Source organism: Oryzias melastigma, linkage group LG16, assembly GCF_002922805.2.
Source record: "Oryzias melastigma strain HK-1 linkage group LG16, ASM292280v2, whole genome shotgun sequence".
NCBI lineage: Eukaryota > Metazoa > Chordata > Actinopteri > Beloniformes > Adrianichthyidae > Oryzias > Oryzias melastigma.
The window spans coordinates 22626045-22644921 of NC_050527.1; the positions used below are offsets into that span (position 1 = coordinate 22626045).

General features: G+C 38.0%; 1 protein-coding gene across 5 annotated transcripts; it reads right to left on the reverse strand.

Moving 5' to 3' along the window:
* Nucleotides 1-1722: 1722 nt before the first annotated feature.
* On the reverse strand, nucleotides 1723-14412 carry LOC112156653 (antizyme inhibitor 1). Of its 5 annotated transcripts, XR_002921015.2 has the most exons (13): nucleotides 12839-13074; nucleotides 12271-12389; nucleotides 9563-9774; nucleotides 9224-9397; nucleotides 7660-7832; nucleotides 5831-5965; nucleotides 5616-5697; nucleotides 4708-4782; nucleotides 3222-3372; nucleotides 3023-3141; nucleotides 2713-2930; nucleotides 2375-2638; nucleotides 1723-2057 (listed from the first exon to the last, which is right to left on the reverse strand). XR_002921015.2 is itself a non-coding variant. In XM_024288912.2 (12 exons), exons 3-12 carry the CDS (start codon nucleotides 9662-9664, stop codon nucleotides 2524-2526), a joined length of 1344 nt encoding a protein of 447 aa, XP_024144680.1. In that variant the 5' UTR covers nucleotides 9665-9774; nucleotides 12271-12389; nucleotides 14199-14412; the 3' UTR covers nucleotides 1723-2523. The 5 variants fall into 5 exon arrangements, 4 of the variants coding, with proteins under 4 accessions (XP_024144680.1, XP_024144681.1, XP_024144678.1 ...); XM_024288912.2 differs by lacking the exon at nucleotides 12839-13074 and adding an exon at nucleotides 14199-14412 and having other exon boundaries at nucleotides 1723-2638; XM_024288913.2 differs by having other exon boundaries at nucleotides 1723-2638; nucleotides 3023-3138.
* Nucleotides 14413-18877: the final 4465 nt, after the last annotated feature.

Consider the following 18877-nt stretch of genomic DNA (forward strand, 5'->3'; position numbering starts at 1 on the left):
ACTCTCCATTAAAATATATTTTCTCAAAATTATACAAGTTAGAAATAAGCGCAAGATAAAATTGAGTCATTAATAACAATAAAATAAAATGATCTGGAGGGCCGGATCCAGGCCCCGGGCCTTAACTTTGACACATGTGGTTTAGGTGAACAACAAAAGCCCATGTAAGCAGAATGTTGGGAGATTAAAATCCCAATTTAATTTGAAGTTAAACATCAAGTTTTTGTCATTCTTTTTAAACCAAATTTGACTTTTTTATGATGGGGTGCTCCTGGTAAACAAGAGCACATTAAAACACTATAAAAGTTAAATGTCATTTAATTGTTGCCATTTTCCATCTGTTACTCTGAAATATTTTGAAATATACTTTCCTTCCTGCTCGTGTCTGCGATCAAACTTAGATGAACTCAAAGAGCAGAAGTTTAATACAGGGTTCTCAAACTGAATTTCCCATGGGGCCACTGAAGGCCGAGTATGGCTGATGCTGGGCCGTATGGGGTTCCATTTATGCCAAAAAATATGTTTTTTTCAAAATTAGGGCTACTACGATTAGTCGACTAATCTACGTCTAATCGACTATTAAAATAGTCTAAGACTAATTTAATAGTCAATTAGTCGGTACTTTATATTAAATGGAGTTGGAGTGTAGGCTAAATGCTAGCTGTTTTGGCTAGGCTTTTTATCAGTTTTTTAGGGTATTTTGAAGATTAGCTATTTTTTTAAGTTGTTTTGGTTAACCTACTTTTTTTTAGTTTTTTAGGGTAATTTGGCATTTAACTAATATTTTAGCTAACTATCAGTTTCAGCATTTTCAGCTATTAGCTTTAGCAATTTCAGATATCAACTTTAGCATTTTTAGCTATTAATTTCAGCATTTTAGTTATCAGTACTAGCATCTTCAGAGGCCAAATTCAGCTTATAGCATTCACACTAGCGTTATCACAGGTAATGCTATATATCTAGTTTTTAGTTAGTTTATAGGCAATGATGGGTAAGATGTGTGCTTTACATCCAATTCGCACATGACCTGATTAAACTAATCGGAAAAAGTATTCGCTGATTAGTCGACTATTTAAATAATTGTTTGTGGCAGCACTTGTCAAAACATTCAACTTTAGTAAACTACAAACCCAAATAGCTTGATGGATTATTGGAGCATTGTGCGTACTGTAGTCAGAAGCCTAAACTATATTAGTTGAATAAAGTTGTACGTATCGAACTGTTTTGTTTTGTTAAATGAAATGTATAGTTCTAAAAATACTGTATATTTAAAATTAAAAACATGTAATAATTCTTCAATTAGAGAGCTAGAAAACGGGTCAAAGAGCCAGTATGGCTCTGGAGCAGCAGGTTGTAGACCCCTGGTCTATATCTTTGGTCCATTGTCTATGTCTACTGAGCAAGTTTATTGAACATTTGTTCATGTCTATGTACTACTAAGTAATATCTTCTGTGTGTCTAGGAGCTAACGACGCTAGCAACTGTTGCTAAAGACTTTTCTGACGACCAGATCCAAAGACAAAAACAAATGTAAAATTTTAAACATAAAGCAAACCGAAACATCACAAAGCAAATACAAAACCAGCATCAAAGAAGCGTGGATGTTGCTTAGTACACACTGAACTTTCATATTAAGGGAGGAACCGCAGACTAACCCCAGTTAGAGACCCCCGGTTCAATAGGTAGAATTAATATTTTTCCTAAAATGAAACAACGAACAGGTCAAGTCAATAAGGGCTTTATTACGTTATGAGCACAGCTACAGATTAGGAGCCTGATAGTTAATCCTCAACGAGAGACAAGTTTACAGACACGATGCATGCAGCGCAATGATGTGAGGAGTCATGTGACAGACATGTTCAGAGTAAAAAGTCTCACATTTATACCCTTTCATTCTTATTTTTCTCATTCTATAAAGAGTCCTGTCCCTTACCAGCTGGTTCGCAGCCCTACAACACTTCCCCTGGTCTGTCGGCAGTTCCCTGCCGGCCTCACTGACAAAGTCTGACAAAAGCCGTATCACTGCTTCAGATGTTATGTTTCCATAGGTGTCGACTCTGAACACAGAAAGATAAAGAAATTCACCTGCAGGTTCTGCAATTCCAGTCCCATGTTCAGACACAAGTACTACTGGAACTTTAGCCACAGATAATAAATAACAGAACAACTTTTAATCATAAATAGACATTTTTCAGCAAACTGTTATTTTAACATTTTCTAAATTAAGAATACACATCTAACTTTACAAACATGGCACCAGCAAAGCAGACCGACAGTCCTTTTTCTCAACCTAAAGTAACAGTTGGAAGGTTTTATTGCTGGAAGCTAAGAGAAGAATTCATGTTTGGAGTCATCCATTTTGCTGCATACTAACATGTCTGGTGTCCGGGTCGTCTCACGTGTTAAACATTGAGGTCGGACAGGGTCAAACACTGGCTGCACATTTGGTTGAAAACTTCTCTGTACATCAAAGGATGCTAGCAGCATAAACCAGCGACAGACTGAAGCGCTCCTGCAGGCGACCTAAGCTGGGACTGACAGTGCAGCTCCAGTCTGGGAAGAATTGAAGCAGTAAGGGACCAAAGAAAGGTTCTTCAGCATGGTGTCCTGCATGACGCCGGTGTCCTGCATCTCAAACCTGCAGGGAAACCAAGACTGTCCGTCAGAGTGAGCACAGCTGAAACACTTTTAAACGCATCTGAAGAACCTCACCAGTCTCTGGAGAAGATGAAATAGAAGATAGGGGGCGCTGGTGAGTCAGTGGAGGTCAGCAGCGGCTGACCCAGACGGTAGGCCCCGGCATGTTTGAACACAAGCCAGTCTCCAATGTTGAGCTCCGGCAGCAAGCAGCTCTCCACCACCTGGTCCAGATCATCTCCTGAAGGACCCCACAGACTGCTGCTGAAAAGCGGAGCATCCACCAGCGTCTTCTGTTCACAGAGGTTTAATCACAGACGATGGAGGAATAAAAACTGGATCAGTGCTTTGTTGTATTGGAGCAGAAGAAACATTTGAAACTTGCCTTGTGAACAGACGGAGCTCCAATCTGAGTTTCAGAGAGTTTGCTGGAAAAGGATCCATACACCCCGTCGTTCATGAAGTACTGGAACTCTGGCTGCTTGCTGGGAGACAGCTCCTCTGCTGAGAGGAAAGGCTTTGATTACACAGAATGAAGACTCCACGGTTCTTTAAATCCATTACTGCAGAACATCATCACTGACCTCGAGTCTGGTCCACCATCTTCTTGGAGATAACGCTGACAGCCAGAGTGAAGGCAGAAGACACAAAGAAGCTGCCAGGCTCAGCAATGAGGGACACTCCAGATGAAGAGGGGAAGTACAGGTCCACCACAGACATGACGGCGCTGTGTATCTGAGCAGAAAAAAAAAAAAAAACCACCAATACTGAGATTTAAATAACTAAAGTTTGGAATTAATCTACACTATGAAGAAGTAAAATCCAGAAAACATTTTTATCTTTTTTAAAGTCTCCCTTTGACAATTTTTTCTATTTAAAGACGTTCCCAGTAGGGTTTTAATTATGATTATGAAGTTTTTCACCCCAATCCCTCAACCTAAATGTCTTAAAAAGGAATTTTTAATGTTGATTTGAAGCCTCCGTTTCTAAAAATCCCCTCTGAGCGGGTGTGGCTTTTGGAGGTGAGCTGAGTAGCTCCGCCCCTGATCCCTCCTGTCTGATTATGATAGCTCTGTGTCTCACTAGCGTAAATCTTCACCACTGCTACATAAAAACATCCATCAATATGGGTAATGTCCAGCCGTATGGTTCTGATCCGGATGTCAGCTGGACGAGGAAGTGAAGATCTTCATGGACAGAACTTCCTCCAAAATCCTGATTCTTTCTCCTTCCAGTTCACCAAAGACTCTTTTAGCTAATTCTCCAATGTTTATTGACTGTGATCAATACATTCAATCATTGGTTTCTCAGAGTTCTTGATAAAATAATCAAAGCTAACATCAAAATGCTCTTTCATTGATTTACAATCCTTTCCAACTGCGGTCAAATGAGCCGCCGTTCACATTTCCGTGGTCACATCAAGAAGCTCCGTGGAGTCTGGTGGAGATTTTCCAGCGTTCTCAGTCCTGCTACCGTAAGTATTGGATGAAACTCACACCAAAAATCCAGTGATGCTGATTTGACCACAGAAATGTGAACGGCGGCTCATTTGACTGCAGTCAATGTGAAGATACCATCTTCTCTTCTCCAGAACCTGAACTAGACACTAGGAACAGATGAGGGTTTAGTGCATGTGCAGCAGAGCTGTTGATGGAAAGAAGATCATTCATTCAGACAGAGTCTGTCCAAGACAGTTTGATTGATTTAAAAGGAGAAATACTCAGAAATGTAAAAACAAAATGATTTCTTATTACATTTGTTCTCTTTCTGAAGAAAAATGACACACAGACATGATAAAAACTAAGAAATCAGGATTTTCATCAGAGGGGGACTTCAAGGAAAAACAGGTCTTTGTTAGTGATAATGTTAGTATTAATAAAAGTTTGACCTTTTTTGTTGAAATCCCTTGTTCTGATCTAAATCCTCAGCTCCTTTTTGATCAAACTCAAACAAAAAGCTGCTCATAATCAAACCCTCTGGTCCCACTCAACACTAACTAGAACATGAGTTTATATTGTGAGTGTTGGATCTCAGGCAGACTGATGAGAACAACAGAGAATAGATAATGACCAGGTCCAGCTGAGCCTCAGTGCCGCTGAATCCACCCCCAATGTCCAAAACGTTCATGTTGAAGCCCATTTCCTCCTGTAAGACACAAACACACACTTTCAAACACTGAATGTTAGTGAGAGACACACCTGCCCAAAATGAGGTGCTTCCCTTCATTTCTGGTGTTGGAGACCTCGACTGGCATTATCCTGCCTATACCATGGTCACTTATGAAAGAATATTAAATCATTTATTCATACTTTAATCTTCTTATTTTTTAGGTTTAAATCCTTTTCACAAAAAAACCAACACTATTTGGTAAGCAGTGCAATGTGTTGTCATGGTAACAGCTACCAATTCTCTGCAGCAGCAGAATGTCATGATAAATGATCCAAAGCATCCTTTCAGAGGGAAAGTTCCTCTCTTCCTGCTTGTTTATGACCAGATGAAACAAAAGTTTGTTTTAAAGAAACAAAGTCCAAAAGTAGTTTGCTGTGATTGAAGAAATATCAGATCAATAAATGTGTATCAATGAAAAAAAAGTATTAAATAATAATAGAAATTATGAACACATATTAGCAGCAAGTAAGAAAGACAATAAACAATTTAATTTAAAGTCAAGATTGTTGTTGTCTGGTAGAGATCCTCATGTCCATCATACAGACATTTCAAGGACAGATCTTTTCTACTGTCATGATGTTGTGATAAACTGTAGAATAATGTATGTCCACCTATGTACCCAGTTTCTATTGTTCTGGTTATCACCTGTCAATTAGGCCGGAGCAATAATACAGAACAAAAAGGCTATGAGACCAGAACTTCTTCTGGATGTTCTTCATCACTTTTTAATGGAAACCCTGCAGCCAATCAGAGTGAAGTATTCACCCGGACTGTGGTGTAAACAGAAGTGACTGGTTGTGATCGCTCACCCCCAGGTCAAAGATGTAGCGGGCATCAGAGATGGCATGAAGGTAAACCTGGTCGTCCTCACAGGAGCTGGAAATGTTGGACCTGCAGAGAAAAGGAGGTAAAAGACTCAAAACAGTTTGTTTACACCACACTTGTTTTCCTTAAGAACTTAAATGGCACAATGCAGAGATCTGACAGGAACTGTCCATGTGTGTACATTTTATCCGGGTCTTACCGGACCCCCACCACCTGCACACCAAGCTCCTTAGCACTCTCCAGCAGGTGCCTGCTGTCCTTGAGAGAACAGCCAAAGGTCACACTCATCTCATCCTCAGGGTTGGAGGCTTCTGTTGAAACCTGCAGCAGCAGCCTGATGCAACAAGACATACATTCTGTTACTCTGGAAACAGACCAACACCACAGCCACTGCTATTTATTTAACAGTAGTTCAATGACATCTGTGCTCATGTTCACTTTATTACACTCACTATGTTCATACTTGAATATCTGGTCAACAACACTAAACACCTGTTCATTTAAAGGAAAGAATATACAGTCTGGATTCATTCATTTGCTCTGTGTGAAGGGTGAGGAGTTACAGGGGGCAGAGCTGGAGAACTTTAAGACCTCTGGGAGTTCAGAACAACAGAGAGTGCAGGAAAAAGAGGAAGAGGTATGAGCGAGTGGGCTGGAACGGATGGAGGACGGTTTCAGGTGTGACTAGAGAGAGTCATCAAGAATGAAAGGAAAGGGGTAGCAGACTGTGGTGAGTGCGGCCATGTTGGTTTAGAGCACAGGTATCAAAGTCAAGGCCCGGGGGCCGGATACGGCCCTCCAAATCATTTTATTTTATTGCTATTAATGGCCCGATGTTATCTTGTGTTTATTTCTAACTTGTATAATTTTGACAAAATATATTTTTATGGAGAGTAAAATATTGAAAGTTATTTAAGGTTTAAATTGATTTATTCTGGAAAAATATTCCTGCCTTTTTATTATTTATAATTATGTTAAAAAGTTATAGTTTTAAAGTTTAAAAATTGTTATTCTGCTTCTTTTTAGGTTATTTTGACATTTACTAAGATTTTTTAAGCTATTTTGGAGTTTAGCTAAAATTTCAACTACATGCTAGCTGTTTTGGATAATTTAGGCTTTATTTTTTATTATTTATTTATTTATTTTTTTTTATGTTTTTTAGGCTGCACGGTGGTGCAGTGGTTAGCGCTCTTGCCTCACAGCGAGAAGGCCCCGGTTCAAATCCCAGCTGGGACCTTTCTGTGTGGAGTTTGCATGTTCTCCCCGTGCATGCGTGGGTTCTCACCGGGGACTCCGGCTTCCTCCCACCATCCAAAAACATGCTTCATAGGTTAATTGGTGACTCTAAATTGCCCCTAGGTGTGAATGTGAGAGTGAATGTGTGTGTGATTGAGGCCCTGAGACAGACTGGTGACCTGTCCAGGGTGAACCCCGCCTTCGCCCATCAGTAGCCGGGATAGGCTCCGGCACCCCCGCGACCCCGAAAGTCATGAAGTGGACAAGAAGATGGATGAATGAATGAGTTTTTTAGGCTGTTTTGGAGTACCGTTAATATTATAGCTACATGCTAGCTGTTTTGGCTAAGTTGTTTTTTTTTAAGGCTAATTTGGCATTTAGCGAATATTTTAGCTGGCTATCAGCTTCAGCGTTTTCAGCTATCAGCTTCAGCGTTTTCAGCTATCAGCACTAGCATCTTCAGGAGTCAAATTCAGCTTACAGCATTCACGCTAGAGTTATCACAGGTAATGCTATATATCTAGTTCATAATTATGTTAAAACGTTACAGTTTTAAAGTTTTATAAATGTATCTTTAGATTGTTAAATAAATGTTTATCCTGTTCCGCCCGTGAACTAAGGTGTGTTTTAGATTTTGGCCCCTTGTGTGATTGAGTTTGATACTCCTGCTATAGCGACTGATGCAGAGACAGGAAACAGAGCTAAAAGATGCTCTAAAATGACCTTTGGTTGTGTCTAAACACAGACATTCATTTCCCACACAGCTTGAACTACTAGTTCTCTATGACTTACTTGGCTCCGGGGTGGCAGCGAGAAATCTTGCGCAGTTCTGCTTCGTTATCACACACCAGGAGGTCAACGCCGTTGGTAGCAGCATATTTGATCTGGGACACCTGTTTACAAACACCGCTGTAGATGATATCTTCAGGAGAAACCCCGTGACTCAGCACCAGCTCCAGTTCAGCCTAAAATGCAAAGACAGACAAAACACAATCAACAGTCATCAACAGTAGGATCCTTTTTAGATCTGCTATGCTAAGTGTTTAACGCTATCCTAGTAAATAACTTCCAGCATGAGGATCTAAACTTTGCCGTGTTAAACCAAAGCGGTGCTGTTGGCGTTAACACCTGGGATTCTGCAGAGATCAGCAAAACTAAGTCATTGATTTAAGACTGTTTTTAAATCAGTTCTAGGACCATCAAAAATCAAGCTTACTGAAACATTTATATTTGAGACTACTGTGTTTCATTGACTGAAATAAAAAGAGGAATGTATAAATATGAATATGAACTTTAGACTCTCTGACTGTTCTGACATAGTTTATTGGACGTGTTCTTGATGTAAACTTATGTTAACACTTGATTTAAGTGTGCTGGCTTGGTGGTCAGCCTCAAACGCCTTTGCTGAATGAAAGGTTACATTAGAATGATGGGACGTTTTCCTCTGATGTGAGGAGGTGCTGATATTTTCTCCTTTAAAATCTGTCTGTTATTTTCCAAACCATTGGATTCTTCAAGCTGCTGAAGCCTATGGACTCCTGGCAGTGACATCATGTGAGCACATTTTGGGAGACAAACACACATTGTTTTGATACATCTAACTGGTAAAATATGCACTTTTAGTGTAGAGAAATAGCCCCAAAATCTCATCAAGGCACTGATACTGCTGTTGTCTGTCACAACAGAGAAACTCCAAAGTTAAGTGCTTCTCTTGACTGATTTCTACAGGATGATAAAAGAAACGATGGATTTCTGCAGTCAATTCATCAGACTAGTGAACATTTGTGTCAGCAGGCCTACAGTTACACATTTGATTTGCCTTAAAAGTGACACATAGGGATGGTATTGTTTGGATTTGATCCTAACGGTCCCGGCTGGAACAGGTCTTTTTAGTTTTTAATTGTGATAGAATAACAGAAAAAACAGGTCAGCTTTAGCCAAAATCATGCAACTGTGATGAAGCAACAGCACAGGTTTCTGCTGAACCTGAAAGTGTTGAGCCTTTTGTTTCTCTGTCAGTTTTTGTTATCTTCACCTCATCTATGTGGATGATACTTTATTGTATCTTTACTTACATAATTGTGGTTAAAAAAATAACTTTAGACCCTTTAGACCACAAACATCATACGGAAAAAGTTTTAAACTGTAACTTAGTTTTGACCAAGATGGTCAAAGTCCTAGTTTTTCTGTTCATAGTAGTCAGGATTCTCTCAATGGAAGTCTGTATTAAATCTGTATTTTAAACAAGTAGGACTAGCTATCTATCGTAGTTGCTCTACTTTTAACATGAACATAGATTTTAGACAAATGTATGCTTTGGCTAACAGAATGCCAACCAGCCCCTTGACAATATTACCTTGTTCGAGCATGTGAATCCAGAGCCGAGGGAAGCAAGCAGTTCAATGACAGCGGGGCTGCTGTTGCATCTGACGGCATAGTACGGCCGGATCAGGGGCATGCGGGTTCGCCAGCGAACATGCTGCCTCATTACAGCCCCCAAGTCTGCTACAAAGAATGCACTCTTCTCAGACTGGGACAGACACAAAACAGAAAGAAAAACAAATGTCAAAAAGACACACCATACTCAGACCACAGTGAGACGAGAGCACAGCACACAAAAACTCTCAGTCTTTTCCAAAGCCATACTTGACAGCAGTGTGCTTTGATATAGTGCTGTTCAAGAGAAAGCGCTCACCAGAGTTTGTTCATCGATGTAATTGTCAATCACGTCACAGAGGGCAGTGCCTCCATCCAGAAGCCCCACAGAATACTGAGGCTCATCTGCAATTCCCTTCATCCTCTCAGCCGTTTTCTTCTAATCCGACAGGCATAAAAAATATGGACAGTCCTCAGTGACCTTATTTCCCGTTTCCTTGAGCCCCTGGGGTCCTAGAGCTATGCAACAAACTAAACAAGAAAAACAACAAACAACTAAGTGACAATGGAGTCGCATTACATTCACAAGATCTGAGCTGTTTCAGAGAATTCTGTACCTGATAACCTAATTTATATGAATGGAACGTCTTTGACGACATGGATTTAAACATGAGATCAGTTTATCTCAGTATATAAGCCAAACTTGTATTCATCCTCTGACAAGTCAACAAGAACACTGAGCCTTAAGTCCCGGAAGTATTTGCTTCACTATCAGTGATTATAACTAAGGATTATCCCGATCAGAATTTTTTTTGTCCCCGATCTGATTCAGAGTCGATTGATTTTGATGTTGATACCAAGTCCTGATCCAACTGTTTGTTGACATGTTTTTGAAGTCAAAAACCAAGAGATACTTGCTGTGAGTATCTTTACCAAACTGTTTTCTGCTCAAATTGCTGCTGTATTCTACTGTGCTTTACGACAAGATGATGCTGTGATCTGTTTCATGACATGCAGACTCCTAGTGGGGTATTTATTTGAAATCATCCTAAAATACACAGCGCTGATGGAATTATTAACAAACATAAATATCCAATCCCGATCAGAGGACATTTGATTTGGATCCAGTCTGAAACTATGTGATTCGGTCCGATTTCAGATCACGTGATTGGATCATCCCTAATTATAACAATTGTCCTTAATGTCTGATTTGCTGAAAAATATGTTTTTTTTATGGCATTGAGTGACAGACAATCCTGTCTGTGCTTGTGCTTTACTTTCAGCTTCAGCTGAACCTCAGGCCAAGTCTGAATTGGACTGTAAAAGCTGGAACTCTGCTTTGAGAAGGTAATATGAACAACAATACCAGATTTAAAGATAGAAATATAACATTCCAATGCCTTCTCAGTTGAAATTTTGAAGCACAAAAATGTCCATGGCACATAATCAAAGAAAAACTGGATTAAAATTCACAATGGTTAATTTTATACAAGAACTAAATCAAGCACAGATTAAAAAAAAACATTTCAATTCTATAGACAAAAATAGATGTGAGGCCATCTAAAATAAACTGACGGATTCATCTGGGACATTACGAGTATGAAATCATTCATCATTCCTTCTAAAAACAGTCAAGGGACACAGTATTTATGAGCACTACTATGCAGGGCTCTAGACTAAATACTTGTACTTAGGTGTACCAGCACAAAAGTTTGGTGCACCGACCTTCTGGACCACATTTAACTCAGCACTTTTACCTGGTCACTTTCCTTTTTATTTGCTGTCAATATCGGCATTAAGACTTAAAATTGATTAACTTACAAACTGGTAAACATAAAGTCCTTTATGTGAAACAGAATTCTACAATAATGATAAATTTATATTTTATATAGTATATAAAGATTAATTTGTGACAGCAACTGAAATTTGTGGTACCAAAGGTTGCTGGCAGAATCATAATGAAAAGACCACTTTAAAACGCTTAAAAAAGTTCAAATATAGTTAGAGTAGGGCTTGAAAATGCTTCACAGAGCTGAAACTTAAGCTAAAAGAAACTTTTAAACGTTTTATGATCAGTACAAAGCCATTCATTTTGATTTTTGAAATTGACTTTTGTTTTTGAAACATTTCCTTTTTATTTTATAATCGTTTTGCTTTGAGGAATTTTGTTTTGATTTCTAAAACTTTAGGTTTTTTATTATTTATTTTGCTTTTTTAATTGTTATTGGGCTCTTCATAGTGTTTTGCATTGACTTGTTTATGCGGTTTAACCTTCAGGGCTACCGTAGTTAACCCCAAAACACCAATAATGTTGCAGTGACACCTAAATAACTTGGCTTTTTGGCTGGCCATAATTCCTACCGTTCACACAATCACCATGAATCAGCTGATTCTGACACAGAATAAACGGACACATTTTTTTTCTTGCTTTGCTCAGATATACAAAATATTACTAACACAGAGCGCTCATAAACATATACAGTCATTGAAAGAGCTATAGGACGAAGCAGTATCTGCTTATAAATGTGGATTACCAAACTCTTCACAGCTGAAGAGCGAGGCTCGTTTACTCCAATTCAGAATCCGCTGGAATGACGTTAACTGCATTAACGGTTGAAAAGTTACTGCAGATGAAATAATATAGCCTAAACACTGGAGGTAAAGGAGCTAAAGCTCCAGTGTTGAAGGATTTTAACAGACTTTTAATTTGCTCCAACCTTGGGGGCGCGCATGCACAGGGTGCGTGCACACGGACCCAAACTGAACGACTCATATGTACATTCTAATCAAATAATATTTCCTATTTGAGGTTGTTACACCTGCACACATATACAGGAATGAGATTCTTGGAGTTGCAGGGATTTTGTGTTTTTTTCTCTTTTCAGAACGACTGGGTGGCACCAGTGAGACCAAGAATTTGTTTAGGTGCACCACTGAAAAATGCAGTCGCAAATGCTATCAAATTGGTCACACTCTAGAGCCCTGCTATGGAAGAAAACCAGTGAATCTGCACATTGATTTACCCACATGGACGAGTCCTGGGCTGAAGGCGTCCAGTATCAGCTCGGATCCCAAGGTGGCTCAGCGTTGAAGTCAAACGGCTCTCTGTAAAGAGCTGCCCCTAGATCTTCTGGGTAGTTGCACACCTGCAGAGGGAAAAATACATCACAACCTGACAACACCATACTGCTACCAGAGGTGCACTTCTCTAAACAGAAAATATCAGATTTTCTGGAGCATTAAAAAAAGAATTTCTAAATTTTAAGAATTAAAACAACGGAAAGAGGAGGTTAAAAAAGATTTTCTGATTTATAAGTCAAACATAGGAGTTTGTCATAACTAAAAAAAACGTAGTTGTTCTAAATTAGCGTGGACATTTTTATCTCGTTTCTAGCTTCTTCTGCCAACCTAGAGTTGATAGCTAGCGTTGACGTAAAAACTGTTGTTACTACGATTTAGCAAACACGAATGGCATAGCTGCAGCTCAATGTGCTAGTTTCAAATGTGTAAATACACGCTAGGCTATCGGGTTCATTTGGTTCACATGCTAAATGCTAATGTGGAGCTAACGTTATCGCTAGCTAGCATGACTTACGTTGGCGGAAGATCCGCGGGAGGGGACGGAGCGCTTTTTCTTTTTAGACGGAATTTTTAAAGAGTGGTGGGGTTACCAGGAAGAAAAAAAACTACTGCCATGGACCACACCAAGTCAGTGCCAGCTGAGTGTTTCAAAGCTAATGACATTCATAAGCTAACGGGAGATTGAAGGCTGGTCGGCGCGATAAGATGCAGACATGAATCGGAAGCAGCGGTTGGCCAAACACGCCAACTTCCGGTTTAATGGAAAATTTGAATTTTAAAACTTTCCTTAATATAGAATTAAATATTTTTAAATTACTATCTAAAACGGAATAGTATTAAATTAAAAATAAATAAATATATGGCAAATTAATAGGGGTAACATTTTGCAAATTGATTTCCGGTGTGGTCTCTTCTACATTTCAAAACAAGAAAAACGGAGAGAAAAAATATGTAAGGGTAAGACAAATTAAAATGAAAAATAAAAATAGTTTTTATATATTTTAATAAATTACCGAAGTTTCCTTGTTTTTGTTTGAATGTGTTTAAGACACTTAAAATAATCAGATAAATAAATTAAAAAGATATTTAGTAAAGGGTAAGTGTTTTTTGCCATTTACATAAATTAATGAAATGCTTGCATAAAATAATAACAGGATTAATAATATCAGAAACTTCCAGGTCCAGATTTTTCATAATGTCTAGAACATCAGGTAAACAAAAAGAGGTAATCTTAAAAATTTTGAATGACAAACAATTATGAATATCAGACCAGAATATTTTTATGTTTGCAACGAGATATTCTCGTTCAGTTTTAGATGAACAGAAGAAACATGGTTCAGAATCCTATTAAAATTGAAAAGTTGGTATATTTTATTACTAACATTTTAAACCCAGACCACACAAATCTATAATAATAATAATAATAATAATAATAATAATAATTCTGCTGTTAAGCCTGATCTGGGTTTTTAATCAATTTATTGTTAAATAAATCTATTTTGAATGAAATCCAAACCATTAAATATACAAACAAATTTGCCTTCAAAATTGTAATTGTAATTTTTTAGATAAAAAATTGCAGCTTCTTTTAGTTTGTTTACCTTTTTCTAGTTGTGAGAAAATTGGCTTTTATTACCAAAATGTATTGATTCTAAAAGGAAAAGTGAAAACAAATAAATGAATAAAATTATTTTCAAATTTGTGAATTTAAATAAAGCTTACTCAGCATTTTGACTGTGATACAGAGCTCGTATTTGATCAGGTTTGAGTACTTTTTTCATATTATTCTGAACTTCCTGAATTTTCAAATCAATTACCTGTATTTTCTAAAGAAACATGACTTACAAGGATTCATCACATTTTTCAGCCATTACCTGTGTTATGTCTTCATTGTCTTTCCCATAACTCAGTGATGACAGCAAAATCCTGTCCAAGAAGAAAGGCACAACAGTCCTGTATCTTTTTTTTAGGTACAACCAGCAATCCTGTAGTCTCAGAGTTTGATGGATGAAATGACCTTCATAGTTTCAGACTGAAGTTCAGGCTCAGACTGGACTTCTCTGTCCTTCAGCCTCTCCTGATGCCACTTTGAGGAGTTTGGACTCCCTTTTGTTTCTTTTTTTTTTTTTTTTACGAGATGCATTTGCATGTCTCCCTCTTCTGCAGGGGAAGAGGAGGGTGCCAATAAAGGCTCAGCCACAGTTACTCAAACAGGAGAGAGGTGGTTTTCTGTTCACACTCCACTAAAAGGCTTCTATCCAGTTAATATGAGTTTATTTATCCAAATGTTTATCTGGTTTTGTCGTGTTGCAGAAGTGTCAGAGGCTCACTTGTCCCCTTTAACCTTTTAAGACCCGAGCTAATATGTGTAGCCACAGGACTCCAGTTAAGAAGAATTAACTGCTGTGGTGCTACAACCCAAAATGTGATGTCCACACATGCTGACGCCAGGTCCTAAGAGGTTAACAAAGCACCTACGTTTATTTCACTGGGAATATTGCACAAGTCAAAAGATTTTAAGAGAAAAAAACTTTGTTTAACATTAATACCTTTTTAAAAAGGAGTATTTGCACTGAACAATAGTAACAATCAGTGCTGATATAAGCAGGTGGGAAGCTTTTTTGTTTGCAATAGCCCTCTAAATGAATTTTTTGTAGATTAAATAATTGCAATTTCTTATGTCTTGATTAAATGACATCATATTCTTGTTCTTTAGTGGAAGTTTACGATGTATTTCATTTCTTCAATCTGCATAACTGAAATTTTTTGGATGGTTTGACAAGCTGAATGGTCCTTTGGGAAAAAATACACAATGGCCATGTTTGTTTCACTAATAAAAGTGTTGCTGAGGGTCTATTGTAACGGCTGCAGAGGCTGCGTCTTTCCTCGCAGCGAAACAAAAAAGCTGTTCCGTGTTTTGTGCCGGTTTTCTCCAACTCCAAATGGAACTATGTTCATGTAAGGCTAATCACACATAGCATCTCAAGTGGTTTCCAGTAAAGCATGGCTTTTAATTTCCATTGTTTGGATTATAATAGTCCAACAGCCACATAGTGACATGTGTACCACCCACAGTGAGGGCAAATACTCCAGTGACTGCATTGTGCTGCACACATTTTTTTGCAAACATTACAAACTGATGACATCAGCTCAATGAGTTTATAATAAAACTTATGTCCAAAGAAGATAAGACGCTTACAATGAAGTTAAATATTTAAATAACATTTGATTGAGTCAATATGTGGACTGCATATAAACTGGTCTTATGCAATACTCTGAGAAGTGGTTTCTCGCGGTTGGCCAGAGAATGCTGCTGGGTAAAAAGGATCTCCAAACAAACCTGTCCTCACACTGAGCTGAATGCTAAGCAGTGACAAATAAAAACAGCAGAAACCTCCTCAAAGACAGATGACAGAAACTAACAAAAAACACAATTCTGAAATAATCCCATCCACAAAAACATAAACAGACAGTTTCTTTTCCTTTCAAAAAATCCTGTAAATGTAGAAAATTCAAATAATTCAAACAGGAAGAGTGTGGAACAGCCTTGGAAATCAATACAAACAATGTTTGGACATCAATTTATTTACAATAAAAATGAAAGAGAAGCTGTTACTCAAATATTAAAACTATGATTTAAACAATTTTTTATTGTGAAATAGTACTTGTGGATGACAATTTATATAGTTTATGGGTGAAAAGGGGAAATATTAAAAGTTACTGAAATACTGTCTTGCTTTATTTAGATTTCTGTTTTGTAAATTATTTGAGTTACTGGAAAAAGACATAAAGGGATAGGCTGAAATAAGCATTTGCTTCTGCCTATCGCATTTTCAAACATGTATTTACTGAATTCAGTTTGTGACTTTTCTTTTATTAAAGGTGATTGCATTGAGTTTTTTTTTTAAGTATTTTTTTCTTGTAATGTTTTACATGTTTAAAATAAATCAAATAAAAAAAGAACATTTCTTATCTATGGGCTCTCCATCATGTGTCATGTAGCACAATGGTATCAAAGGGGTGGAGAGATACAGACAGATATCTCATACTGGTCAAACAATAATACATCTGAAAAATGTGTTCATTTCACCTTTATTTCCTTTATACGGAGACAGATTACTTATAGCTGAAATATTAACTAAACTCAAAATTACCCTGAAAAACTGAAAAAAAGCCCAAATTAGCCTAAACAACTTCCCTGTGACTAAAATATTTGCTGAACGTCAGTCTAGTAAACTGAAAAAGCCTAAATTAGCCGAAACAGCTAGCATGTGGTTTAAATATTAGCTAAACCCCAAAATAACCTAGAAATCCTAGCATAAAAGAGATTAATATTTAATAGCTGAATGAGCTGAAGAGTTATGGACATAAAAAAAAAAAACGTACACAAGAAAAACTAATAATATTAAGAAATAAAGAAAAAGTGAATGACTTTAAAAACTGAAACAGTATTAAAGAAGAGTGGAATAAGAGTCACGTTCTATGTGGTTCTTCATCGGCCAGATGGAGAAAAAAAAAATGTGTGTCTCTGATGGTGTGTGGGGGGCCTGGCTAACTGTGGAGGTGGGCCGGATACGGCCCGCGGGCCGTAGTTTGGGGACCCTTGGCCTATAACACAGTTGGCTATTATTTAAAAGCCTTTTCTAGGAGTAACGCTTCATTCCAGACTGTTTTTGAAACATAAATAACAGGACAAGTGTAAAAAAAAAAAGATTTTTCTGTCATTGAAGCTGAGGGGGCCGGGTTCAATTCCAGCACAGCCTGCCGTCTGCATGCTGCCCGACTGCACCGTGTGCGTCCCGATAACATCTCTGCAGACTGGCCTCTTGCCATCCATGGGCAAACTCAGCCCTGTCGTTTGATGTCAAGGGTTGGCTCCAGACAGACCAACCATTGTGTCTCAAACAATGAACCCCAGGCCCACTGAACCATAAACATGTCCCTATGGGGGCGTTTTCCTCAGTTTCTGCACAGGAGACACCCACCCATAGTCAGGAAACCTGACCCAACTTTTCTAACTTTAGCAACTCTGCTGCGTGAGGTGCTGCTGACTTAGCACCCATCAAGTCTGGTCTCTTTATCTAGTGAAGGATGAAAGCTGGAATGTGGACCAGCCTCGGTCTGGGGTGGAGGTCTAAAAATCCTCCCAGGGAGGAAAAAAATGTCCCATTAAATAAACATGCATTAAAGAAGCAATAGCAATAGCGGCCTTCCCTCAAATTACAGCGAGAAATTGAGTTAATTGTGTGAATGTTTGGTAAGCATTCACACTAGATTCTCCTGCTTCTTTCTTTCATGTAAAATCTCAGTCACACTTTCAACAATCGTGGTATTAAAATGTTCTGCTTGTTAACATTACTGCTTGTATTTATGGTATTTATAACCATTATAATTTTTGAAGTATTGAGCATACCCCACAGGAAATTAGTGAGAAAGTCTTCAAACTTCTAAATTTTATGTTTTTTTTTGTTTGTTTGTTTTTCTTGTGTGTATTTGTTTGTTTTATTACTTATTTTCTATTATTTTTCTCTCTTGTTGTACTGATTTGCATGGAAAGGCATAAGATATGATCAAGCGTGTGCAGTAAACTTTATGTAACCCAACTTTCCTAGAAAAAATTAAATATATAAAAAAAATGTATTTATTTATTTAACGAGATGTGACATCTCAAGGGGCTGATCCTCTTATTGTTTTTGAAATGTTAAATAAATAAATAATAAATAAATATTTAAAAAAAATCAACATTTTAGGCAGATTAGCAACAAGCCTTTAAATATATTCAGTTTTCATCTTTTAGAGTAATTTAAAAAAAAAATGGAGTTTCCCTAATATGTTAGCAACATCCATCCATTCATCTTCCTGACCGCTTCTTCCCTTTCGGGGTCGCGGGGGTGCCGGAGCCTATCCCGGCTACTGATGGGCGAAGGCGGGGTACACCCTGGACAGGTCACCAGTCTGTCTCAGGGCCTCAATCACACACATTCACTCTCACAGACACACCTAGGGGCAATTTAGAGTCACCAATTAACCTATGAAGCATGTTTTTGGACGGTGGGAGGAAGCCGGAGTCCCCGGTGAAAACCCACGCATGCACGGGGAGAACATGCAAACTCCACACAGAAAGGTCCCAAATCCCCCAGCCGGGAGTTGAACCGGGGCCTTCTCGCTGTGCAGCCCAACAATGTTAGCAACATGCTAATGTTTATGGGACATTTGTTTTTGAGGTTTATAGGCTTATTTGGTGTTTTTCTATAGCGACATGCTAAGTTCTTTGAGGTAATCTGTTATCTACTGAGGTTTTCATAGGCAAATTTAGACTGTAGCTTCTATTTTAACAACAGGCTAACATTTTTGGCTAATTTAGTTTACCAATTTTAGGCTATTTTGGAGTTTAGCTAGTATTTAAGCGACACGCTAACTTTTTTGGCTAATTTGAAGTTCAGTTCATATTTAAGCACCACGCTAAATATTTTTGCAAAATTGGCATATATTAGAGATTTTTAAGCAATTTTACTTTTTAGACTTTTTTTAACAAAATTTCCAGTCTTTTAAC

Bases quoted from the DNA above. Each gene is read 5' to 3' on its own strand.
- LOC112156653 (XM_024288912.2), bottom strand. From the start codon at position 9,664: ATGAAGGGAATTGCAGATGAGCCTCAGTATTCTGTGGGGCTTCTGGAT. The intron at 9,398-9,562 runs GTGAGCGCTTTC...TGTCTGTCCCAG, and splicing joins ACATCGATGAACAAACTCTG to TCTGAGAAGAGTGCATTCTT. The intron at 5,698-5,830 runs GTAAGACCCGGA...TTTTCTCTGCAG, and splicing joins GTGCAGGTGGTGGGGGTCCG to GTCCAACATTTCCAGCTCCT.